A 20,394-nucleotide genomic window follows, 5' to 3' on the forward strand; every position below is an offset into this window, starting at 1 on the left:
TCTCGTATTGTTTCGTTTAATTTTTTATATCCAGTAAACTCCAGTCGTGCGTCGGAGCGGACACACACACTTTTTTTGTTTTTTTTTCATGATTAAAACCGCGTAGAAAGTTTAGGCATTATAGTTGACGCATGCGCAGTACACATATTTTGCATACATTTATTCAACTAATAAAAATAGTAAATTAAACAAAAAACGAGTAATTTCGAAAGAGAACGAATGTGTTTTATATAAGAACAATCAAAAATGAATATTTACGAGTCATTAAGGATGAAAAAATATTAAAAATTGCATTAGAGGGGCTAACTTGTAGGTATATTTTTAAATATTTTTTTTTAATAAATAAATGCTGAACAAACAATTATTAACAGTGAACAATCAAGAACAAATGATGAACAAACGAATTAATAGAAAATAAGTATAAAATAGGAAAAAACAATTTTTTTGAGGGGCTAATTTCATTCACCTGACCATAGCCGCAATGTTGATGTCCCATACTTTCTTTGGTCTTTGATGATGTTTTTATTGCGATAATATATATAACATACGTGACAGTCGTAACTTCATTGATATTACTTAATTATCAGAGAAAATATCAAAACAATAAATTAGCCACACTAATTACAATAAATAATTAATAATCTAAAAACCAAAATCTTCGTACTATGGAAAATAAGTTGTCCCATTAAGATCGCAGTGATTTTGAACTCATTTATTTCATTAAATTCTATTTGTATTCTATTTACATTCTATTCATATGATGTTATGTCATATGTCATATGATGACGTTAATTGGAGGATCCCGAGAAGCTATGTCCAGTGGCTTGTTTCGTTTTCCCACACTTGTGCACTTTCACAGATATTAAACAGTTAATAAACCACCGTTATTACACATTTAAACCTGAAGAAACACTAAATAGATAAAATAAAACAAATCACACAACTTCACCCCTCGCGTTCCCGCCAAAAACAACCTAAAGGTCTATGTTACCAGGTCATAAAAAAGAGCATAGACTTAATTGGAGCTTGCAAAAAAAAACCAGAAAAAGTGGTTTTCATTTTTCAATGTGAATGTGAATATATTGTGTTCGTAATTGAATTTAGAGTCATAGAATAAACACTAAATCGTTTAGAGTATTTTGTTAGACAGAAACATAAACACAGTTCAGTTCGCTGTTAAGAAAATCAGCAATCAAAAACATAATCATATAAAATTGGAATTGCACTTTTATTTTCGCAAATATGACTGACGTTCTAACAACTGAACGAGATAAAAATGATCGTGTGGAGACTATTCTAAAGGGATTTCAAATGTATCCTTTACATATGTTCTTTTTCTTATGATTGCCCCTAATGCCATTGTGAGTTGAGATCCTTTAAAATCTAATAGTTGACGAGTAAGTCGTGGCGTTACGTCTAGCAGGGCACCTTTTTTTGCTTTTAGGATGATCACCCGACTGTCGAGAGACTTTAAACCAAGTCCTGCCTATTATTTTAAAAAGTATTTTCGCATTATTAGGCCCATCGTCTGCAAACATAATGCTGTTCCATAGAAATTCAGTACCTAAGCATTTGTACCGTGCACCACTTTTGGAATGAATTTCCTCCCACGATTATGCTGTTGTTTCCCACACTAGTCCCACAATTAAAGTTTAAAATGTACCAAAAATAATACATCCTCAATTGATGTATTTAACACGTGTTCCCTAATTGATTATAAACAGCGTTAAAAATAATCAGATTCATCATTTCAATGTGTTTTACTTAACAATTGTCAATAATTTTTTAACATTACAACGGCAGTAATTGGATGAATCTTCGTGATGCTGACACAGGTAAAGATCTAGCCATTGAAAGAAAAAACGTTTGAAATATATTAAAATTAAGATCAGTAGTAGAATTTGTTTTGCCTGTGAATTAGATATACAATTTCCAAAGACAAACAAGTCAGTTACTGCATTGTATATATTATTGCATTTTTTTTAAATATACTCAACAGAATATCATTAAAAATTATGTGATGCTATAGTTGATGTGGATGAAAAAAATTTAATAAATAAATAAATTACTAATCTTGGGTCTCAAGGTGGTTAATTGTTTTCACATTAGGATGTCTATGCGCTCGTGTAATTATATAATGAGACGGAACATAAGCTTGTTTGTCTGTAATAGAATAAAAATAGGATACAAATACATAAGCTAAGAGGAACTTTTTCAATGCCATTGTCCCATCCGGCGTAACTGGAATAGCCTCTTAACCTACCAGTGAATAGGTAGGGAACAAAAAATGCCATTGATTAGCTATTTACAGCAGGAATACAGTTCACAAAACTATGAAACTACCATTTCAAACCACTCCCGGAGCAAGTTTTTTTTTTTTTTTCTAGTATTTAAAAATTCTACAAGTACCTTCACCAGACTGCTGATGATTGTTGTATAAAATATACATACTTAACACATATATTAAGTATTAAAAAAATTGTAATAACATATAGCATGCGTGCAAAGCTTGGCAATTTTTTATTTTATTTTATGAAGTTGCATAAACAATTTTTTTTCCCTTATTGCACATTTATATTCATTTTATTCATAATTATTTTTCAGGAAAAATTCTTTGGCAACATAATGAGGACATGTCAAGTCCAGATGCAGAACATGAAGCAAGAGTACCCAAAAGAATTCTCAAGTGCAGAGTAGTGTCTCGTGAAATGAACTTCAGCTCAATAGAATCCATGGATAGATTTAGATTAGAACAGGTACATGTTAAGATATAATTTAATCAACATTGAAAAGAATAAGTATAACTATTTTATATATCACAGTAGTAAGTAATTAAAGTAGAACTAGCTTCCAACCACAAGCATCATATTACATTATTTATATAGTCTATGAGTCGGAGATACTGAAAACAGTATGTTGTAGGTTAGATAGACTAAACAGTATTGATTAGTGTTCAGCAGACATTTAAAGGAGGGGGTGTCCTAAAAAGACTTGGAGAGAATGTGTGAAAGTGGATATGAGTGAAAAGGGTGCATGTGGGCAGATATGACGTATGATAGATCTGAATGAAAAAAAGGTCATTATGGTATGAAGCCAAAAATAAGAATAAGTAAAAGTGTCATGATAGTTCTGATTTAGGTGGAATGATATTTATCAAGCTGTTATTCGAATCTGAGTATTGAGTATACACCTTCCTGTCTTATGTTTATGTTTCTGGTATCCAGAACATGGGAGAAATAATAATAATAATAACATAACTCTTTATTTATTTAACACCTTAATATGTACAGAGTAAACTAATAAAACAAAAGTCGGTGATATAAATCGGCGGCCTTATTGCTGAAAGCGATCTCTTCCAGGCAACCTTGCAGGGAGAGGAATAAGTTAACTGGACGGTGTTATATCTTAATAAACTTACATAAAAATATATACTTAAATACACATGTGAAAAATAAATACCATATAAGATAAACTTACATACGATTAAATACACATAAATACTAAAAATATACAAGATAAAATACAAAAGAAAAAATTTACAAAAAAAATTACAAAAAAATTCAAAAAATTTTTAAATACAAAAGAGAAATTACTGGCTTAAACTGTAAAGTGTGAAATGTTTGCTTTGTTAAAATAACCTAACCACCAGCTTACACCAGTATGATTGGCAATAGATGTGACAACTTAGAACTGTCTGAATCCAAGCTCTACTCCATATTTATTTCATATTATTTCAAAAATAATTCATCCATCTAGTTTATTTTTATTGACTTGAATTAATGTGTTCACAGAATTATAGAATGTAAAACTATCCAATTCTGCATCTAACTGTAGTAAACTTAGAATTAAATATAACATTATAAAATATAATTTTTTACATAATAACTTCATTAATAACACATGTATTTTGAGCTACTCACACCTACCGCAATAGAAAATATATAACTGATTTGAGCACTAAAAAAAAAACTAAAAGTTTCTTTTTATAGAAAGTACTCTTCAAAGGGAGATGTTTAGAAGAATGGTTTTTCGATTTTGGTTATGTGATCCCGAACTCAACGAACACTTGGCAATCCGTTATAGAGTCAGCACCTGAATCTCAAATGATGCCGGCCAATGTGCTCAAGTAAGTTTGATAGTACCTAGTCAGGTCATAAATTCTGTCACATGTTTAATGTAAAATAATTGAAACAAGTTTATTCATTATGTAACCATTCATATACCAAAATGAACTTAACAAAACATAGATTCTTATGACACTAAAGTTTATTAAAAATGACCTCCGTGATTTTGAATACAGGCCTTCAATCTGCGCGGCCAGTCGTCTATCGCAGCACGAACGAGGTCCATGTCAATATCGGCGGCTGCCTTAATCAAGGATGTCTTGAGTGACTCCAAATTGGGATGAGGCTTTGAGCACGCCTTTTCCTCCAAGTGTTGCCATATCTTGTAATCTAACGGATTCAAATCTGGACTGGAGGAGGGCCAGTCTTCGTGCCGGATGAAGTCGATTTCACGCGCCGCCAGTCAGTCTTGTGTGCTCTTCGCTCTATGAGCTGGCGCCGAATCTTGTTGGAATACCCAGTGCCTGTTATTGAACATGGTATGAGAAACAGGTTCCACAAGGTTCGTCAGGACTGTATTTTAATACACAACTGCATTCGTTTTTACACCTTTCTCACAAAAATGTACCTCTGTTAAGCCCCAATAAGAAACTCCCAACCATACCATGAGCGAGGATGGAAAATGACCTCGTTGGACACGCGGAATACGGTTGCTCGCTTCTTCACTACTGTGTGCGTACACCTTATCATTTTGTTTGTTGTAGCTCTCTTCTACGGTAAAAATTTTTTCATCCGAAAAAATTATTTCCCGATATTTTTTTCCCGCGTACCGCTTCAACAAAGCGCGGCATCTCTTCAGTCTCAGGTCCATTAGACGAGCATTCAAACGATGTCCTGTTTTTCTTCGATATGCCCAAAGCCCTAAGTCTTCATTTAACACCCTTTCCACCGTGGTTCTGCTTAACCCCATCTGAAGGGCCAACAGTTTCTGCTTACGTTTGGGATTTCTTTGAATTCGCGCCTTCACAGCTTTTATCACTGCTGGAGTCCTAACAGACCGAGGGCGACCACTTCTTGACCTGTCATCTACACTAGAGTCTTCATTGTATCGTTTGATGGTACGATAAACGAATCTTTTGGTTGTATTCAAATTTTTCAGTATGTTAAAAATTTGAATTGGCGCGTAACCGCAACGATGCAACGCAATAACTGCAACACGGTCTTCTTTAAGCGTCCACTCCATATTTAAAAATGAGTAAAATTCTAAAAGTATACATTTTTATTTTCATGAGCAATTCGAAATTCGAATTCAATAATTTTTTTTGTGGCCAGCATTCTAAATAAAAGTTTTTACTGTGTGACAATACTTATGACCTGACTAGTTATATAAAATTTCAATACAAATTAGTATAGATGGGCAAATGAGGCTACAGCTCACATTTAGGTGATACTGAAACCCAAATACACTATGAAGTGCTTGTGGTGACTAACCTGAAAACATGTGGCCTATGTCTGTTACATATTGTATAATGTCGACAGATATCAGAGCTTTTCTGTAGAAATATGAGTGGTGATATTTACCTGTGTGGAATCATAGTACAGCCTATCTACACTACTAATTAACCGAAAGCTATGCATTTATTTAGTACAACATACTTATTGTAAGATAAAGAGTGTGGCACCCATTAGGCCAGGTACACTGCCTTTATCATGTTGCCTGGTTAACAGAGCTAAAATAACCTCAAAGTAAATGTTAATACTACCACTCCGAGACCTGACAACATGATTTGGTTGCGTAGAATTATCATTAGGGCTGAAGAAAATTTTAGGAACTGTTCTAATTTTATAAATAGATAATTCATAAAAAAATAACACCTGTGTATGTGAAAACTGCCAAATTGCCAGTTTCTTTATTAAGGGTTAATAGTCCACTTTTAAGTCTTGGTTACAAGGATCAGATTACAATTTATTTCGCCGCCAAGATAAATTAGAATGTTTTTCAGTAGGGATATCCTGGATAGAACCCTTGATCTCCAAACAACTAATTAAATATGTCAAACGTCAGACCAGAGCTCAAGTATTTTGGCGGGAAATTTTAAAACTGTTCCATAAAAATGCAATTGGCATTAAATTAATGTGTAAACATTTTGCAATTACGAATTATTATATACTAATTATGGAATTTTCTATTTTCAGTGGGAACGTGGTTATCGAAACGAAATTTTTTGATGGAGATTTGCTGATCACAACCTCTAGAGTACGACTGTTCTATATATAAGCGTTTAAATTTAATCTATGATACTTAAAATCTACTTGTGCATTTACTAGTCATTGGTGTGGTGCATTTATTTTATTCGAATTTTTACTTCAAAGTGTCCTTATTGTGATTTTTGTATCCCCTAGAAGCAGGTAATTCTTAGAATACACATTATCATAATTTATTAATAAGTGGATGTATTTTAGATCTAAAACTTAATGCATAATATCAACAGCTCAAAGTCTCCTTTTTGCTTGCTAAAATGGAAGCGGCTACCCGAACCCATAGATGGATTACAATGGGAATGTCTTCAGTCCAAGAGTGGTGGGATTAGCCATAACACACACAAAAATACAGTATTAGATTTACTCTCAACCACTTTGTATTACTCGAGATTACAACTAAATATATAGTTGAAAAAGCAACAAAACATGCTTAATGGAAAGCCGATTTTTATTTTATTATTCTGGCCATCTTGGTCAGGCCATTAGGCCAATTCTATAAAATTATTGTATTATCGACCTTGAAGTGAATTAAATTTTTAAGTAAATTTGATATTTTGACATTCGTGAAAAATAAATTGAACAATTACATATAGGGCAAGTTCATAAAAAAGTGTTAAATATAATTTTATTAGACTTCCATGTATTAATTATGCAATAAAGGATGTATGTATTGGAACCGATTCGAAAACATGGGGTATGATATATTTGATTGCCATTTGCTACACTGAAAATCATGTTCAATTTATTATTATTTTCCTCATAGAATTTGCTAACACTGTTAGGCCCGGGCAAGAATAGTGCTTTGCTGAATTTTCAAATTTATCCAAGGTTGCAACGTTTTTGACATGGCACTGCATAAATAAAAATTTAGTTCTGTTTCACTATCAGTAAACGGGCTCACGGTCTATTCTGCCGCCCACCTTGAGACGTAAGGTCGAAAACTTATATGATTTTTATAACAGTAACGTTCTGAAGATCGAACAGACGGAAAATAATATCTGTTTACCCTGAACTAGGACTTTTTGACTCCCAGACTACAGCTCTGCGAAATAATTAATCCAGGCTCAGAATATTAGGTACTTATTATCTTGCCTTGTAAGAGAAAAAGCAAACATTTTTGAACTGTAAGGCTATAAAAGTACATGTTAAATAAAATTATTTCCTGAATAAATTTCAAATGAGTATTATCTTTATTAGGCTGTTTTGGTTTGCCGGTCACTGCTCAGGGTTAATGGCTTAGTGTTCGCTTCGGGAACGATTCCAATATACCCCATTGTGAATGGTAAACAAGCCACATTGTTTGATTAATGTTATGGAAGTACTGTAGCTTTTTAGTCCTCTAAACGCACTGGTAATTAGAGCTTGTGATTTTATTTTATTTTAATTGTTATGTACACATTTAATTATAAGCAAAAATAAACTTTCAAATTGAACTGGTTTTTATTGCCTTTTCCATTTTGGTCTGTTTTTTTTTCTTAGCTATGCTGATGGTCTTGTAAGACCATTTCAGCGTAGCTCTAAGAAGTAGGTGAGCTAACGGGGCTCAAACCTGACGACGTTGTTAACACTAACCTTAAGCAAGAGCAGTGCTTTGCAGAATCTACCAACAGATCGGAAACGCGACCCACTGAGAAGATCCGGACAGAAACTCTGGGCAAACACAGTGGGCTGTGTCTATGGGCTAATTTACTCGTCGAGCCCTTCGTCGCAAGCGACGGGTTCGACAAGAACGATGACCGGTGCTTGTGGTACCTGAAAGCACCGTTAGTGGATTGGGAGGATCCGAAATGACGTGTTTGGGGCGACGTCGACTGCTTTCCATTCTGTCCGCAGGATCGGGAGAACTGGGTGAATCGCTCTTCGTCCTTGGGATCTTGCCGCCCGGGGGCTATCCTAGCTACACCAAACGTAGCGTAATAGATAATTTTTTTATTGCCCTCGTAGGCAGACGAGCATACGGCCCGCCTCATGGTGAGTGGTTACCGTTGTCATTGACGTCAGTAATGCCAGGGGCAGAGCCAAGCCGCTGTCTACCGTTAAAAGTTTTATATTTTCTGCATTTTCTTCTCTATTTATTGACGTTTCCTTGTAAAAGTGGGGAATGTAGCTTTCAATTGAGATCATGTAAAGTCTCTAACGAAACTAGAGCTTCCGATTCTGTTCAGGCGCTTAAAAGCTATGGGTGGGATTAAAGAAACTCACAAAGGTGATCCATGAAAGGAACACTTTTTTGGGTAGGAAATTGCCACCTATTTTTCGTTGAAGCTCAATTATTGCTTTTTTTTGTATTGACTTTGTCGGCTTACGAGCATATTCTTGAGTCAACTGCTGGGTGGTTACCGTCGCACAAGACGCCTACCACTGAGTACTCTCTGCAGTTAGCCTAGTAAATAAAGCAAATCGGTTAACAAACACAAGAGAAAATGGTACTTATCTGTTTTTTCTGCCTATTTTTATATAAATTTAGGATGAAAACTGAAAAATAAATTACTCTATGCCTACATAAAAATATGTAGGTTTATAGTATACATATAACGCAATACGCGTTATAATATCATGTATATTCAGATGTTTTTATATAAATTAAAATTAAAATAATCTATTAAAATCAATAACTGGTAGATCTGATTGAATCTAAAAATGATTAAAGTATCAGGAACATGTGCGCAGTTCGCAGTAGTTCTCGATAGATGGTGTTATTTGTCTGAATAGCTGTTTACATAGTTTAATTTAAAAATGTGTTTCAACCACCTACACCCACCCATATGCAGTTTCAGACTCAGTTACTAAAATATTATTTACATTTATACACGCAAAGAGATAAAATATTTTATCATGCGTAAATCACGAATAACTAATTAATACATTGTACAGAAACCACCATTAAACACATTACAAGTTAAAAACCTACCTATAAGACATGTTTAACAATTAGCCCACTGAGTTTCTCGCCGGATCTTCTCAGTGGGTTGCGTTTCCGATCCGGTGGTAGATTCTGCGAAGCACTGCTCTTGCTAGGGTCAGTGTTAGCAACACTTCCGGCTTGAGCCTCGAGAGCTCACCTACACGCTAGGGTATAGCTGAAATAACATCTCAAGGCTATCAGCATAGGTAAAAAAAAGCCTGTCAATTTCTCGTATTTCCATCGAAAGCATGGTAATTGGTGATCTACTTGACATGCGGCTTTATTTCAATTACAAAAGTCGTTTACTAAACTAAACGTCAAACTTCAATGTAAATCGAGGAGAGCTGGTGTAAGCCCAACCTTCTCACTCCAGTCACGTCAGTAGGCTCTACGTGTCAGCAGATTTTTGTTTATGTTCCATTACGTGCAATGAAAAAAGGTTCATTTGAACGTCGATGGCCTAATTTTGTGGTCGCAATTGAAGTCATCTGGCAGGTACAATTTCTTGCTCACGAACGACATCATGAAGGATTAACATCGTGTAGTAAAGCCATGAAACCAAAACATCCAACTACGGGTGGTGATCTAACCACCCGTATGTGCCGTGTGCAATAGTAAGAAGTTTAATCCAGCAAAAATCCAGAAGAACCCAGTCTGTTACTATTGAGAAATAATCTGTGTCTTTGAAAGCTCTGCGACTTAAAACCTCACGATGATTTTTTTTATCAATAAAGATGGATGAACGAGCCTACCTGATCTTAAGTCGTTACCCATAAACATCAAGCATATTCATGAGTGTTTCTCGTAAGACAAGAAAAAACTTTTTCACTAAAAATTTTTCAATAACTTTCGCACATAAGTACTGATAAGTACAAACTACGATCCTTAAGCGAACGGAATAGTTTCATAAATCGTTTTATTTACTTAATATATAGGTGGGCAGGCATATACAACATGCAGAGAACTACAGTCATCGACATTGCTCAAAGAGTCAGCAAGCTGAAGTGGCTGACCATATATGCCGTAGAACTGACGCTCGCTGGAGCAGCCGGGTTCTCGAGTGGAAACCGCGCAGCGGAAGACGTAACGTAGGGCGAGCCCTGGCTAAGTGGTGCAATGACCTCCGAACGATGGCCAGCAAGAAGTGGAGAGCCGAACACCGGGCTCAGTGGTATGGATTGAGAGAGGCCTATGTAGGCCCTGACGGTGTTGCTAACACGAACCCTAGCAAGAGCCGTGCTTCGCAGAATCTACCACCGGATCGGAATCGCGACTCACTGAGAAGATCCGGCGCGAAACTCAGTGGGCTGTGTCTGAGGGTTAATTTACTCGTCGAGCCGTGTTTGGGGCGTCGTCGACTGCTTTCCATTCTGTCCGCAGGATCACGAATGGACGACTGCAGGCTGATGATGATTGCATATATACTTAAAAGGCCTCTTTTGTGATCGAATGCTATCTGGAGACATGAGGTCGAAGACATGCGTGAGACACGCACAAAGGCTGCCCTACTCTTCAGATCGGAACGCATACCTGCTTAGCAGCATTATTAACCCAAATTAATAAAATTTATTGATGTTTGATAAGACAAAAATAACTCGAATTATGAGCGAATTCGCTCGAATTCTTGTCACAAATTCTATGAAAATATAGTAGCAACAACGCTCAGCATAATACTTTATCTAGTGTTAATTAAATACTACGGCCACCCCATCGTGTCCTCCATTATATTCAGATGATGTCCACAATATGTATGGGTGTATCGACGTTCTGTGTCGTGACCGAAACTCGAATCTCATTAGTACGCTGACACGTTTAAAGATATTAGCATAGAGGAAATGTGAAACTACGGAGGGTTGCTTCATCAGGACGAACGTTGTTCGAGACAGGAACTTTTGTAAATTAAATCATCGAAGCCAAGCGCACATCCTCTTTAGCGAGAAGTAGACGGATTTCTACGTACGCCGCCGAAGGAAGCGGCGTCGTTTCGATGCGCAACGCACACTCCACTTCGCATATAAATAATAGAAATTATCTAATTATGTGCCGGCGAGTAGTAGGCGCGTACTTGCCGGGAATCAGTAATATCGGCCGTGCTGATCGAACAATAAATAATTATTATTACGATGACATTCCGATAAGAAATGAACGCTTTTTTTTTCGATAGGAAGGTCGATGTTATCGGTTACAGCTATTACACATTGTAACGTGACGATAAGCTACCTAAGTGTGTACACATTAGATGTGGGTGCTGCTCGGTAGGTAGGTGCTACTCGATGTGTTCTTTGAGTTGCAAAATCCAAATGAAAACCTATAGGTACTATTCAACTATGGAGCAATGAATTTTCATTTAGGATAAGATAAAAATAAAGAAGCCTTTAATATATATTTTTTATTGCTTAGATGTGTGGACGAGCTCACAGCCCACCTGGTGTTAAGTGGTTACTGGAGCCCATAGACATCTACAACGTAAATGCACCACCCACCTTGAGATATAAGTTCTAAGGTCTCACGTATAGTTACAACGGCTGCCCCACCCTTCAAACCGAAACGCATTAATGCTTCACGGCAGAAATAGGCAGGACCGTGGTACCCACCCGCGCGGACTCACAAGAGGTCCTACCACCAGTGAAAAATAACAACCTTAATTCTTAATTAAGTACATACTATTAATATTTTTTTTTAGGATGTCGGCACTTCGATTCTAAATACTTTTTGAGGTTATAATGAAAAATACTCCAACTAACTTAAGCTGTAGTGAGCGGTTTATGTCGCGATTCTGTCGATCGTACGCTTAATTCCGAAACATACCTAGTTTTCATTCACATTTTTATCCAAAAAAATCAAAATGTGTGCACTATCAAAAATGTTTGATTTAAATTTCGTGCATACGTGTAACTAAGGTCCGAACACAGAATAACAAAATTGCTAATACGGGAAGGTAATGCATGCGGCTGTACCTAGTTTCGAAATTTAACATTTTTAAAACACACAAACGATCTTAGGTATATTTGAGATCGCATTCGGGAATCTTTATCTGATGAATAGTGTCGTGGTGATAGCAAAATACAAGCTTACGATTATCTTTATGAGATGAGAATCTTGGATTTTTCAGTATAACCCGCAAAAGAGGCTTAGTTAATAATTTGTCCATATGTTTACAATGTCCATAAAGCATTAATCCCGAATGGTTTGATATATCTAAATTCTCACTAGAAGTTATGATCGGAGAACTACGCCCTTTACAAGGATTTAACGGGGCAGTGCTCTGTCGCTAGTCATCGGTCATTTACTGATTTAATTTAGGCACCTTTTGAACATAAGGTAAACGTAGATTACAATTTTTATTTTCCCCAAAAAAAAACCATCAAATACCACATTTCTGCCGGAAAGCTAACACGCGTCACTCTTTGAACGGTTTGACAGTCGTAATGCGATATAAGAATTTGAACACATGGGGGCATGGCAATACATTGACAGGTGACGGCATATACTTTGATATTTATGGGCTCCAGAAATCATTTAATGTCAAGGGTGCCTTGAAGTCCGCGTAAAAATAATTATCAAAAATCTATGTATCAGAATATACATAAGTGTCTTCTTGAAAAGTTAAGCAGTATAAAAGTTAAGTATTGGCCGTTTATTAAATAATTAGTTTAGAATAATGCATAGATTAGAACTACGTGTACGGAACCTATTGTAAGTGATTCGACGAACTTTGTCAAGAGTTCAGTTGAGAAATCTAGTTTGCGTTAATAATTCATGAAATACTTTTTATATAGCCCAAATAAAATGTAAGAAATGTAGCAAGCGACGAGTTATATACTCGAATTTCTTAACAAATTTTCAATCGTTATAATGGTATTGTCAAGAAAACCGCCCCTATTTTGCTAAGACGACTTAAGACAGTGTCGTCAACTGTTTGAAAACTTTCCCCCTAAAGCAATTTCAAAAACCACTAAATTCAAAACAAAACTCCCCAACGACGGACCAAGTATTTATTCATTACAATATAAGTAAGAAATAAATAAAAATAATAAATAATTAGTCACTAACAATAGTTATTTAGTATTTGAATTTATTTAGTATTAGTTATTTAGTATTTAGGATTTGAATTTTTTTTATTTATGTTGATGTACGTAGAAAATTGTTATAAAATACAAATAAAATTTTATCCCTAAAAATATCCCCAAAAATTTTCACCCCCTAAAAAATCCCTGTATACATTTTTTTCCCCCTAAATTTGGGGGGAAAACCCCGGAGTTGGCATCACTGACTTAAGACGAATGAGATATAACCTCAACTACGTATCCGCGAAAGTACTGCCTTCAGTACTATCTATTATCTTCAAGCAAAAATTGTTTTTTTTTACTTTTTAAAGATATTTATTAATTTTAGTTTCTAGTTCATCTTCCAGTTTATAGCAATTTATTTATCACTAGCGACCCGCCCTCTCTTCGCTTCGGAAACATTAAATTTTATTATTGATAGCCGAGTTCCGCGATGCGACCTGCGATTATTGTTGTACCGCCGGTGACGCCGCGGGGCGGAGCTAGTCTAAAAAAAGTTATAAGGAGTACCCTAATTTACTCCTTATACCATCAGCTACCTATCAGTGAAAGTCTCGTCAAAATCGGTCCAACCGTTCCAGAGATTAGCTGGAACAAACAGACAGACATACAGACAAAAATTGTAAAAAATGTTATTTTGGTGTATGTACCGTATATACCTATATATTCATATGCATGTAGTAAAAAGCGGTTATTTCAATATTACAAACAGACACTCTAATTTTGTTTATATGTATAGATACTGAATGCGCGGCAAAACCTAGCTTTGGCAAGAAACGTGTCTGAAACGGTCATTGTCAGGGACGTCTTAAACTAGGATCCTTGGGCACACAAGAATTTGAGGCCCTTTTGGAAAGTAAAAAAGCGAATTATAGTAACATTTTTTTACTGAGTATGACCATTTATTGTAGGTAATCAAATACAGTATGATATAATATGTCATTAATGATATTAGAATGCTGCTGGTTTTTTGGTTACGATTTCGATAACGGTTTCTTTCGGGATGTCTGTTGAGCAAAATCTTCTATTATAGGCATACTATATGCCCTATACCTTCTGATTACTGATTTGTGAAAAAAGTGTAATGTGCCCGACAAAAATGTTTTGAGAGTAAGCGTGTGAGAGAAATTGTCGGTCTTTCGGGGCCCCCTGAGAATGGGGGCCCTGGGCACGGGCCCCGTGTGCCCTTATGGTAAAGACGGTATTGGTCATTGTAATAATTGCATAAGTAAACTTACATATAGAACTAGAATCTGTACACCTATTTATGTGTTTTTATATCAGTTAATTCGAAGGCACAAAGCAGCTATGTCGTAGAAGGTATGTAAGTTAGGAGTTCGATAGCGTGGCGACGCCGGCGCGGCGCATCGTTCGCCGGATGAACACCAAATGTGTGATATTTTTAGGAATGTTGATTGCCTCCTTCCTGTTTCCGGCCGCGGCGGCCCTCTCTGATCCGAAACTGTTTCGATACAAAACTGCTAATTAGTGATGAATAATTAATAGCGTCGACTCGCAAGTGACACGGATCGCTCGGAATTCGATTTTGTCTACCGAAAAACCGATTACGGTAATCTCGTTTACTACTTGAACCCTGTTGATAACTTAAAACAAGGTCTTAAAAATTTGTAGTCGATATTTTAAATGGTCTGTTGTAAGCAGTTCAAAAGTATTTTAGTGAAAAAAGTGAGTGATTATATCTTTGATTAAAATCCCAAAGGGAAATCTGATGCAATCATCAATTTCATCAGACATCAGAAACAAAATGAATTTTGTTTTAGTGTGACATTAATACTAATAGTTAGTATTAATATTACAAAGAAATAAATTTTACACATTAGAAGAAAATTTATATAGTAATCATCTCGCCGTCGACTTCTATTTAGGAAGCCGGTTATTTATGCGTAATCATAAATTCATATCATGCCTTAGTAATAAAAGCTTCGAAATTGCATACGGGGACACCTCGGTAGAATAAATAACGCCTTTGCCGGGACTGCGGCCCGCGCTGGGGGTCACCGCCCTCTGCAGCCCCTGCCCCGCGACCCGCTACGTCACTTATTACGTCACTTGTACCATCCTTAACGACACAGCATATTGCTCTGCAGCCTGATCCATACCGATGTGATACCGATGCAACTTAAACCAGAGAATGTACATTGACAGCGAAATTCTCAAACAATCGAGATTAATACGCTTTTATTAGCTTCAGACGTATGTATGTTAGTAAGTAGCGGAATCTTTGAACATGATTTTTACCCCCTTCAAAACACCGGATTAACTCGAAATTTGGTATACTTATTAAGGACCGATGACAGTTCAATATTTAAAAAAATTGAAAAAAAAATTGAAAAAAATTTAAATTCAACTAAAAAATGAAAAATAAATAATCGTTTTAAAAACCTAACAAAATACGCTTTTATAGAAAATCCAACTAAAAAATAGAAAATAAATTTTAATAAATTTGAATTAAAAATAGTGTAAGAAAAATTTTTTTTATTATAAAAAAAAGTGTGGGGTGCATGGTATCAGTAGTTATAAATATTTTATGAACAGATATAAGTAGAAGGGTTATTTTGATAATATCCTGAAAAACACGCCACGCTTTTTTAGTTTGATTTTCTATAAAAGCGTATTTTGTTATTTTTTTTAAACTATTATTTTGCAATAAATATTTGATTTCTTAAATACTATGCTTATTTAATTTCAAAATTAGTTACCACAGGTTAGTGATAATATTATGTGCAAAACTGATCCGAGAAATTAAGACTGGCATGCACTAGCTAGGAGCAGGTACGAAAGGAGATTTGTCGTTTTGGAGGCCAAGCTGTCTGGGGTACCTTAATAAATGAATGTACAGTGGTAAGTTGGTACAAAGTTGTCGTATTGGCAAGGGTGTGGCACCTGGCTATGTCTTCATCCTTTTCCGCTAGAATAGAGCGGTAGTCGATTTCATTCCTGAAGTGATGTTTCATGAAATCACAACAAAATAAATCGTTAATACATTATTTGTAATCTACCGTCTAGCATTAATAGTTTTCACTGACGAGCTATTTTTTTTGTGGATAGGGCTCCGGTGGCGAGGCTGCGGTCGTCGAGACGTCTCGTCGTCAGCACTGCGCAACGGACCGCGCAGTCAACCGTTACCGCGGGGGTAGCTGTAAAAACTATGTGCACTCGACTATGACAGATGCGACCAATCGAAACCACCAACTTTCTTTCCACCGTCCGTTTTGACTTTACAACGGATGATACTTAAATATATATTTTTTTCGAATCAAATATGCGTAGTCTTTACAAATTCCTAGCCTAAAAACTTAATTTCTGATAACGTACAAACGGTGGACTATTAAAAAAGAACAGGAGAATACAATGTTTTCTTCGGTATTCGCGAGTCGTAGAGATAAAATTATGTACTTTTACGATTACATTTAACGATTATTTCCGACGTGTCCGGGTGATTACAAAAACTGCAATGTATTCGAAACGCCAGAAATAATATAAAGACGATAAACAACGCGATTAAATACGAAAATACTCTATTCAAAACTTACTCTCTTATTTTTTTGCCTATCGCATCCGACTTCCTTTCATACATATTTTAACTGACCATTTACCGACCGTTTTGGATTCTGATGAGTAGTAGCCATCAGACATCTATTATAAGAACTAAGACAATGAAACAATAAAAACGTACAGGTGTACTTCAAACGACCTCCCATAAAACGAAATGATTCGTTTTGTACGATCGATTCGAACCTATCCATACCATACCTTATCCTCTCAAGGATCTGGTGCGCCTCGCATTCTGATGGCGCTGTCTGCCAGGTATGGTCCAGGTTACATCACATCTCATCTAATAAGGGTGGATTTGAAATATGAAATCGGTTATCGCGTTTGATTATCGATTCTCGGTAAGCGCGCCGCCATGTTGGCTGTGGGCGCGCAGCCATGTTCCCGCGCGCGGTTTCCGGCGTGCGCGCGCTTTTGCATGCTAATGTTCGCGTATGTACTCCGTGTCCTGTTCGCCGCATGTGCGTTCCACTTAGATGTCTCCGTAACGACATTCGGTCTTCATGCACATTAGTCTGTAGCTCCAAAAATTTATCACAGTTCGTAACATAGATCACACTAAAAATGAGTTCTGAAAAATAAACAATTAGGTACACTTCTTCAGAATTATGTTGTTGCTACATTTTTTTTCTGAATGTCCACTTTGGTTTAGTACGGTATTAAAATGACGGTTTCAAATTACTCACACAATTTGTTATACCTACTCTGATATATATTATTGATATTAATAGTTGATAGATTTTTGAGAGTACGACAAAAATACGTCATAACTCTAATGGTAGGCTTATACTCAAATCAGAATTAAAAGTCTTGAATTTGTTAAATTTAAAATCAAAAGTGATAATATGTGTTCGAATTCAATCCAAAACCAAAAATAAAGTACAGGGAGACAAGTAATCTCGCAAAATAACCCTTCGTGATGAATAAGGCGAGTTTTTACGACAATCGCCCGAAGGCTGAGTCGCCCTCCCCGCATGGGGCCGTAAAGGAAATGACATGTGGTTCCCGAATTTAGCTTATGAAAGTTAATGTGGATATCCCGTTAAAATTGCGCGGAAGAATGCCTTTACATGTCCTATATTATTATTTTCTGATTTAGATATATAACATATGTCTAGAATTCGAACATAGAACCTTTCGTTTGTAAAACTATATGCCACCTTTTCTGGATCAAGATGGAGTTCACCAAGTAATCCTTCAAAAATTTGTTACAAATAAAACATTCGAAACAGTTAAAATATAGCTGTATTTTGAAAAGAACACAGCTTATTATTTATGTTCAACTTTTATCGAATCGTACTGATTTAGGAGTTATACTAAGTATTTGAACTTGGTAACAAAATACAGTAGGTAATGTATCTACATTAGGTAGGTACGTAAAATGATGAGAATGTTGTAACTTTAAGCGACAATGAAATTAAACATTCTGTTTTTTTTCATGCCCATTCGCTGATAGCCTAAGAGGTTACTCCAGTTACGCCCGGACGAGTAGGTGAGCTCACGGACTCAACCTGAGAGAATTTGCTAACACTAGCCCTAGCAAGAGCAGTACTACGCAGAATCTACCACCGGATCGCAAACCACTGAGATGATCCGGCGAGAAATTCAGTATGCTGTAAATTCTGTTTCATTCACTTTATTGTACGATTACGACCGGAGCTATCCACGTTAACGCCGTCAGCTTGCATCCTGCTGCAGTGCGCACACCTGCTGTCACATTCCGGCTCGACGGGGCCTCGGACTGCACCCCACCAAATTCACTACGGCCACATTCAACCACTCTATGAAATAATAATCAAGTTTTAATTCATCAAACCGTACCCTCGGCCCATTCTTCTCAGTTTTTGTTGCCCCATATGCTTATATCCCGGCAGTTAATCATGGTTACGCGTCAGAAGGCATGCTTTCGTTTTTTCTTTTTGTTGTTTTCTACCTTTTAGATGATTTAACTGACCCACTAGCTAACTGAAAAATTACTAGAGACTGCCAAATAATTCCCATAAGCTACCTACTTAATTTTTTATCGGCAACCAGTCAAATCTGGCTTTACAGGCTGATCTTTGATTTGATTTTAAACCGATCGCTACTAAACTTCACAAGGTGACCCGCTAAGACAATCTGTAGATTACCTGAAAATTTCATCGTAATCGGCCCAGTCGCTTCGGAATCAATAGGGCATATACACAGATCATGATCTGTGGGCACACATGTACATACACACATCGACTTTTATAAATAGATATGTGTAAATGCAATATCTACATCTAGTCGTCAATTTATCAACATCAGCGCAATGGTAAAATAATGTTTAAATATCTTGATGAATTCGGTAAAAGGTTAAACAATAATAATAATCGGTAAATTGTTTAGTAATCCGTGAATAGTCACGCGTTTGATATTGCACCTAAAGGATAAGATGCACAGTCTTTGTACCTAGTGATGTGGCTATGCCGTAGACAGAGTCCTTTAGCAAGCAAAATTAAACCGTCAAAGTAGTTCATATTCAGGAATGGTGTGTACGTTGAACGAATAACAACGTTTAAATGACGAACGTTTGAAGATTCAATCTAGATATTCAGCAAGATAGAGTCTGATTTTAAAAGTTACCGAAGCCTGTATACAATACATCACGTGAATGAGTCTCCTCCTCTCTTGAGACATGGGATCGTAGTCTCAAGTATACTTGAGACCTTAGAACTTATATCACAAGATGGGTGGCGCATTCACGTTGTAGATGTCTATGGGCTCCATCATCATTATCCTGCCCTTCTCCCAGTTACCTGGAGTCGGCGCAACATGTTTTCTCCTTCCATACTCTTCTATCATATACCATTTCTTCGCTCACTCCCCTCTTACCCATATCGTCTTTCACGCAATCCCTCCATTTCTTCTTAGGTCTACCTCTTCCTCTATATCCTTCCACATTCATAGTTAACATTTTCCTACCAACCTCATTTTCATTTTGTCTATGGGCTCCAGTAACCACTTAACACCAGGTGGGCTGTGAGCTCGTTTTTTTTATTTTTTTTATTGCCTAGATGTGTGGACGAGCTAGGCACGGACTCACAAGAGGTCCTACCAAATCAAATTAGGAATACCTACTAAAATGTTAAGAGACGCATTCTTGCACAGAAAGATGTATTCGGAGAAGAAACATGAATACGGTGTACTGTTTTCAAATTTTACTTATTTATTGCTTAGATGGGTGGACGAGTTCGACGGTGTTAAGTGGTTACTGGAACCCATAAACATCTACAACGTAAATGCGCCACACACCTTGAGATAGAAGTTCTAAGGTCTCAGTATAGTTACAACGGCTGCTCCACCCTTCAAACCGAAACGCATTACTGCTTCACGGCAGAAATAGGCGGTCACAAGAGGTCCTACCACCAGTAATGTAAGTCCACCCATGTAAGCAGAAAAAATATATATTGTTCATAGAAGTATTGGCTTTCACATGAGATGGTGGTACTGACCCGTGCGGACAACAATACGCCAGTAAATGGCGGTGCGCGATCGGCGT

General features: G+C 36.5%; 1 protein-coding gene across 1 annotated transcript; it reads left to right on the forward strand.

The window, feature by feature from the left end:
* Nucleotides 1-772: 772 nt before the first annotated feature.
* On the forward strand, nucleotides 773-7,759 carry PrBP (Prenyl-binding protein). The gene is made up of 5 exons (XM_028172753.2): nucleotides 773-1,313; nucleotides 1,804-1,835; nucleotides 2,605-2,756; nucleotides 3,990-4,126; nucleotides 6,261-7,759. The coding sequence occupies exons 1-5, from the start codon at nucleotides 1,243-1,245 to the stop codon at nucleotides 6,340-6,342; spliced, it is 474 nt and encodes a 157-aa protein (XP_028028554.1). The 5' UTR covers nucleotides 773-1,242; the 3' UTR covers nucleotides 6,343-7,759.
* The last annotated feature ends 12,635 nt before the right edge of the window (nucleotides 7,760-20,394 follow it).

This window comes from Bombyx mandarina, chromosome 13, assembly GCF_030267445.1.
Source record: "Bombyx mandarina strain Sakado chromosome 13, ASM3026744v2".
NCBI classification, from domain to species: Eukaryota; Metazoa; Arthropoda; class Insecta; order Lepidoptera; family Bombycidae; genus Bombyx; species Bombyx mandarina.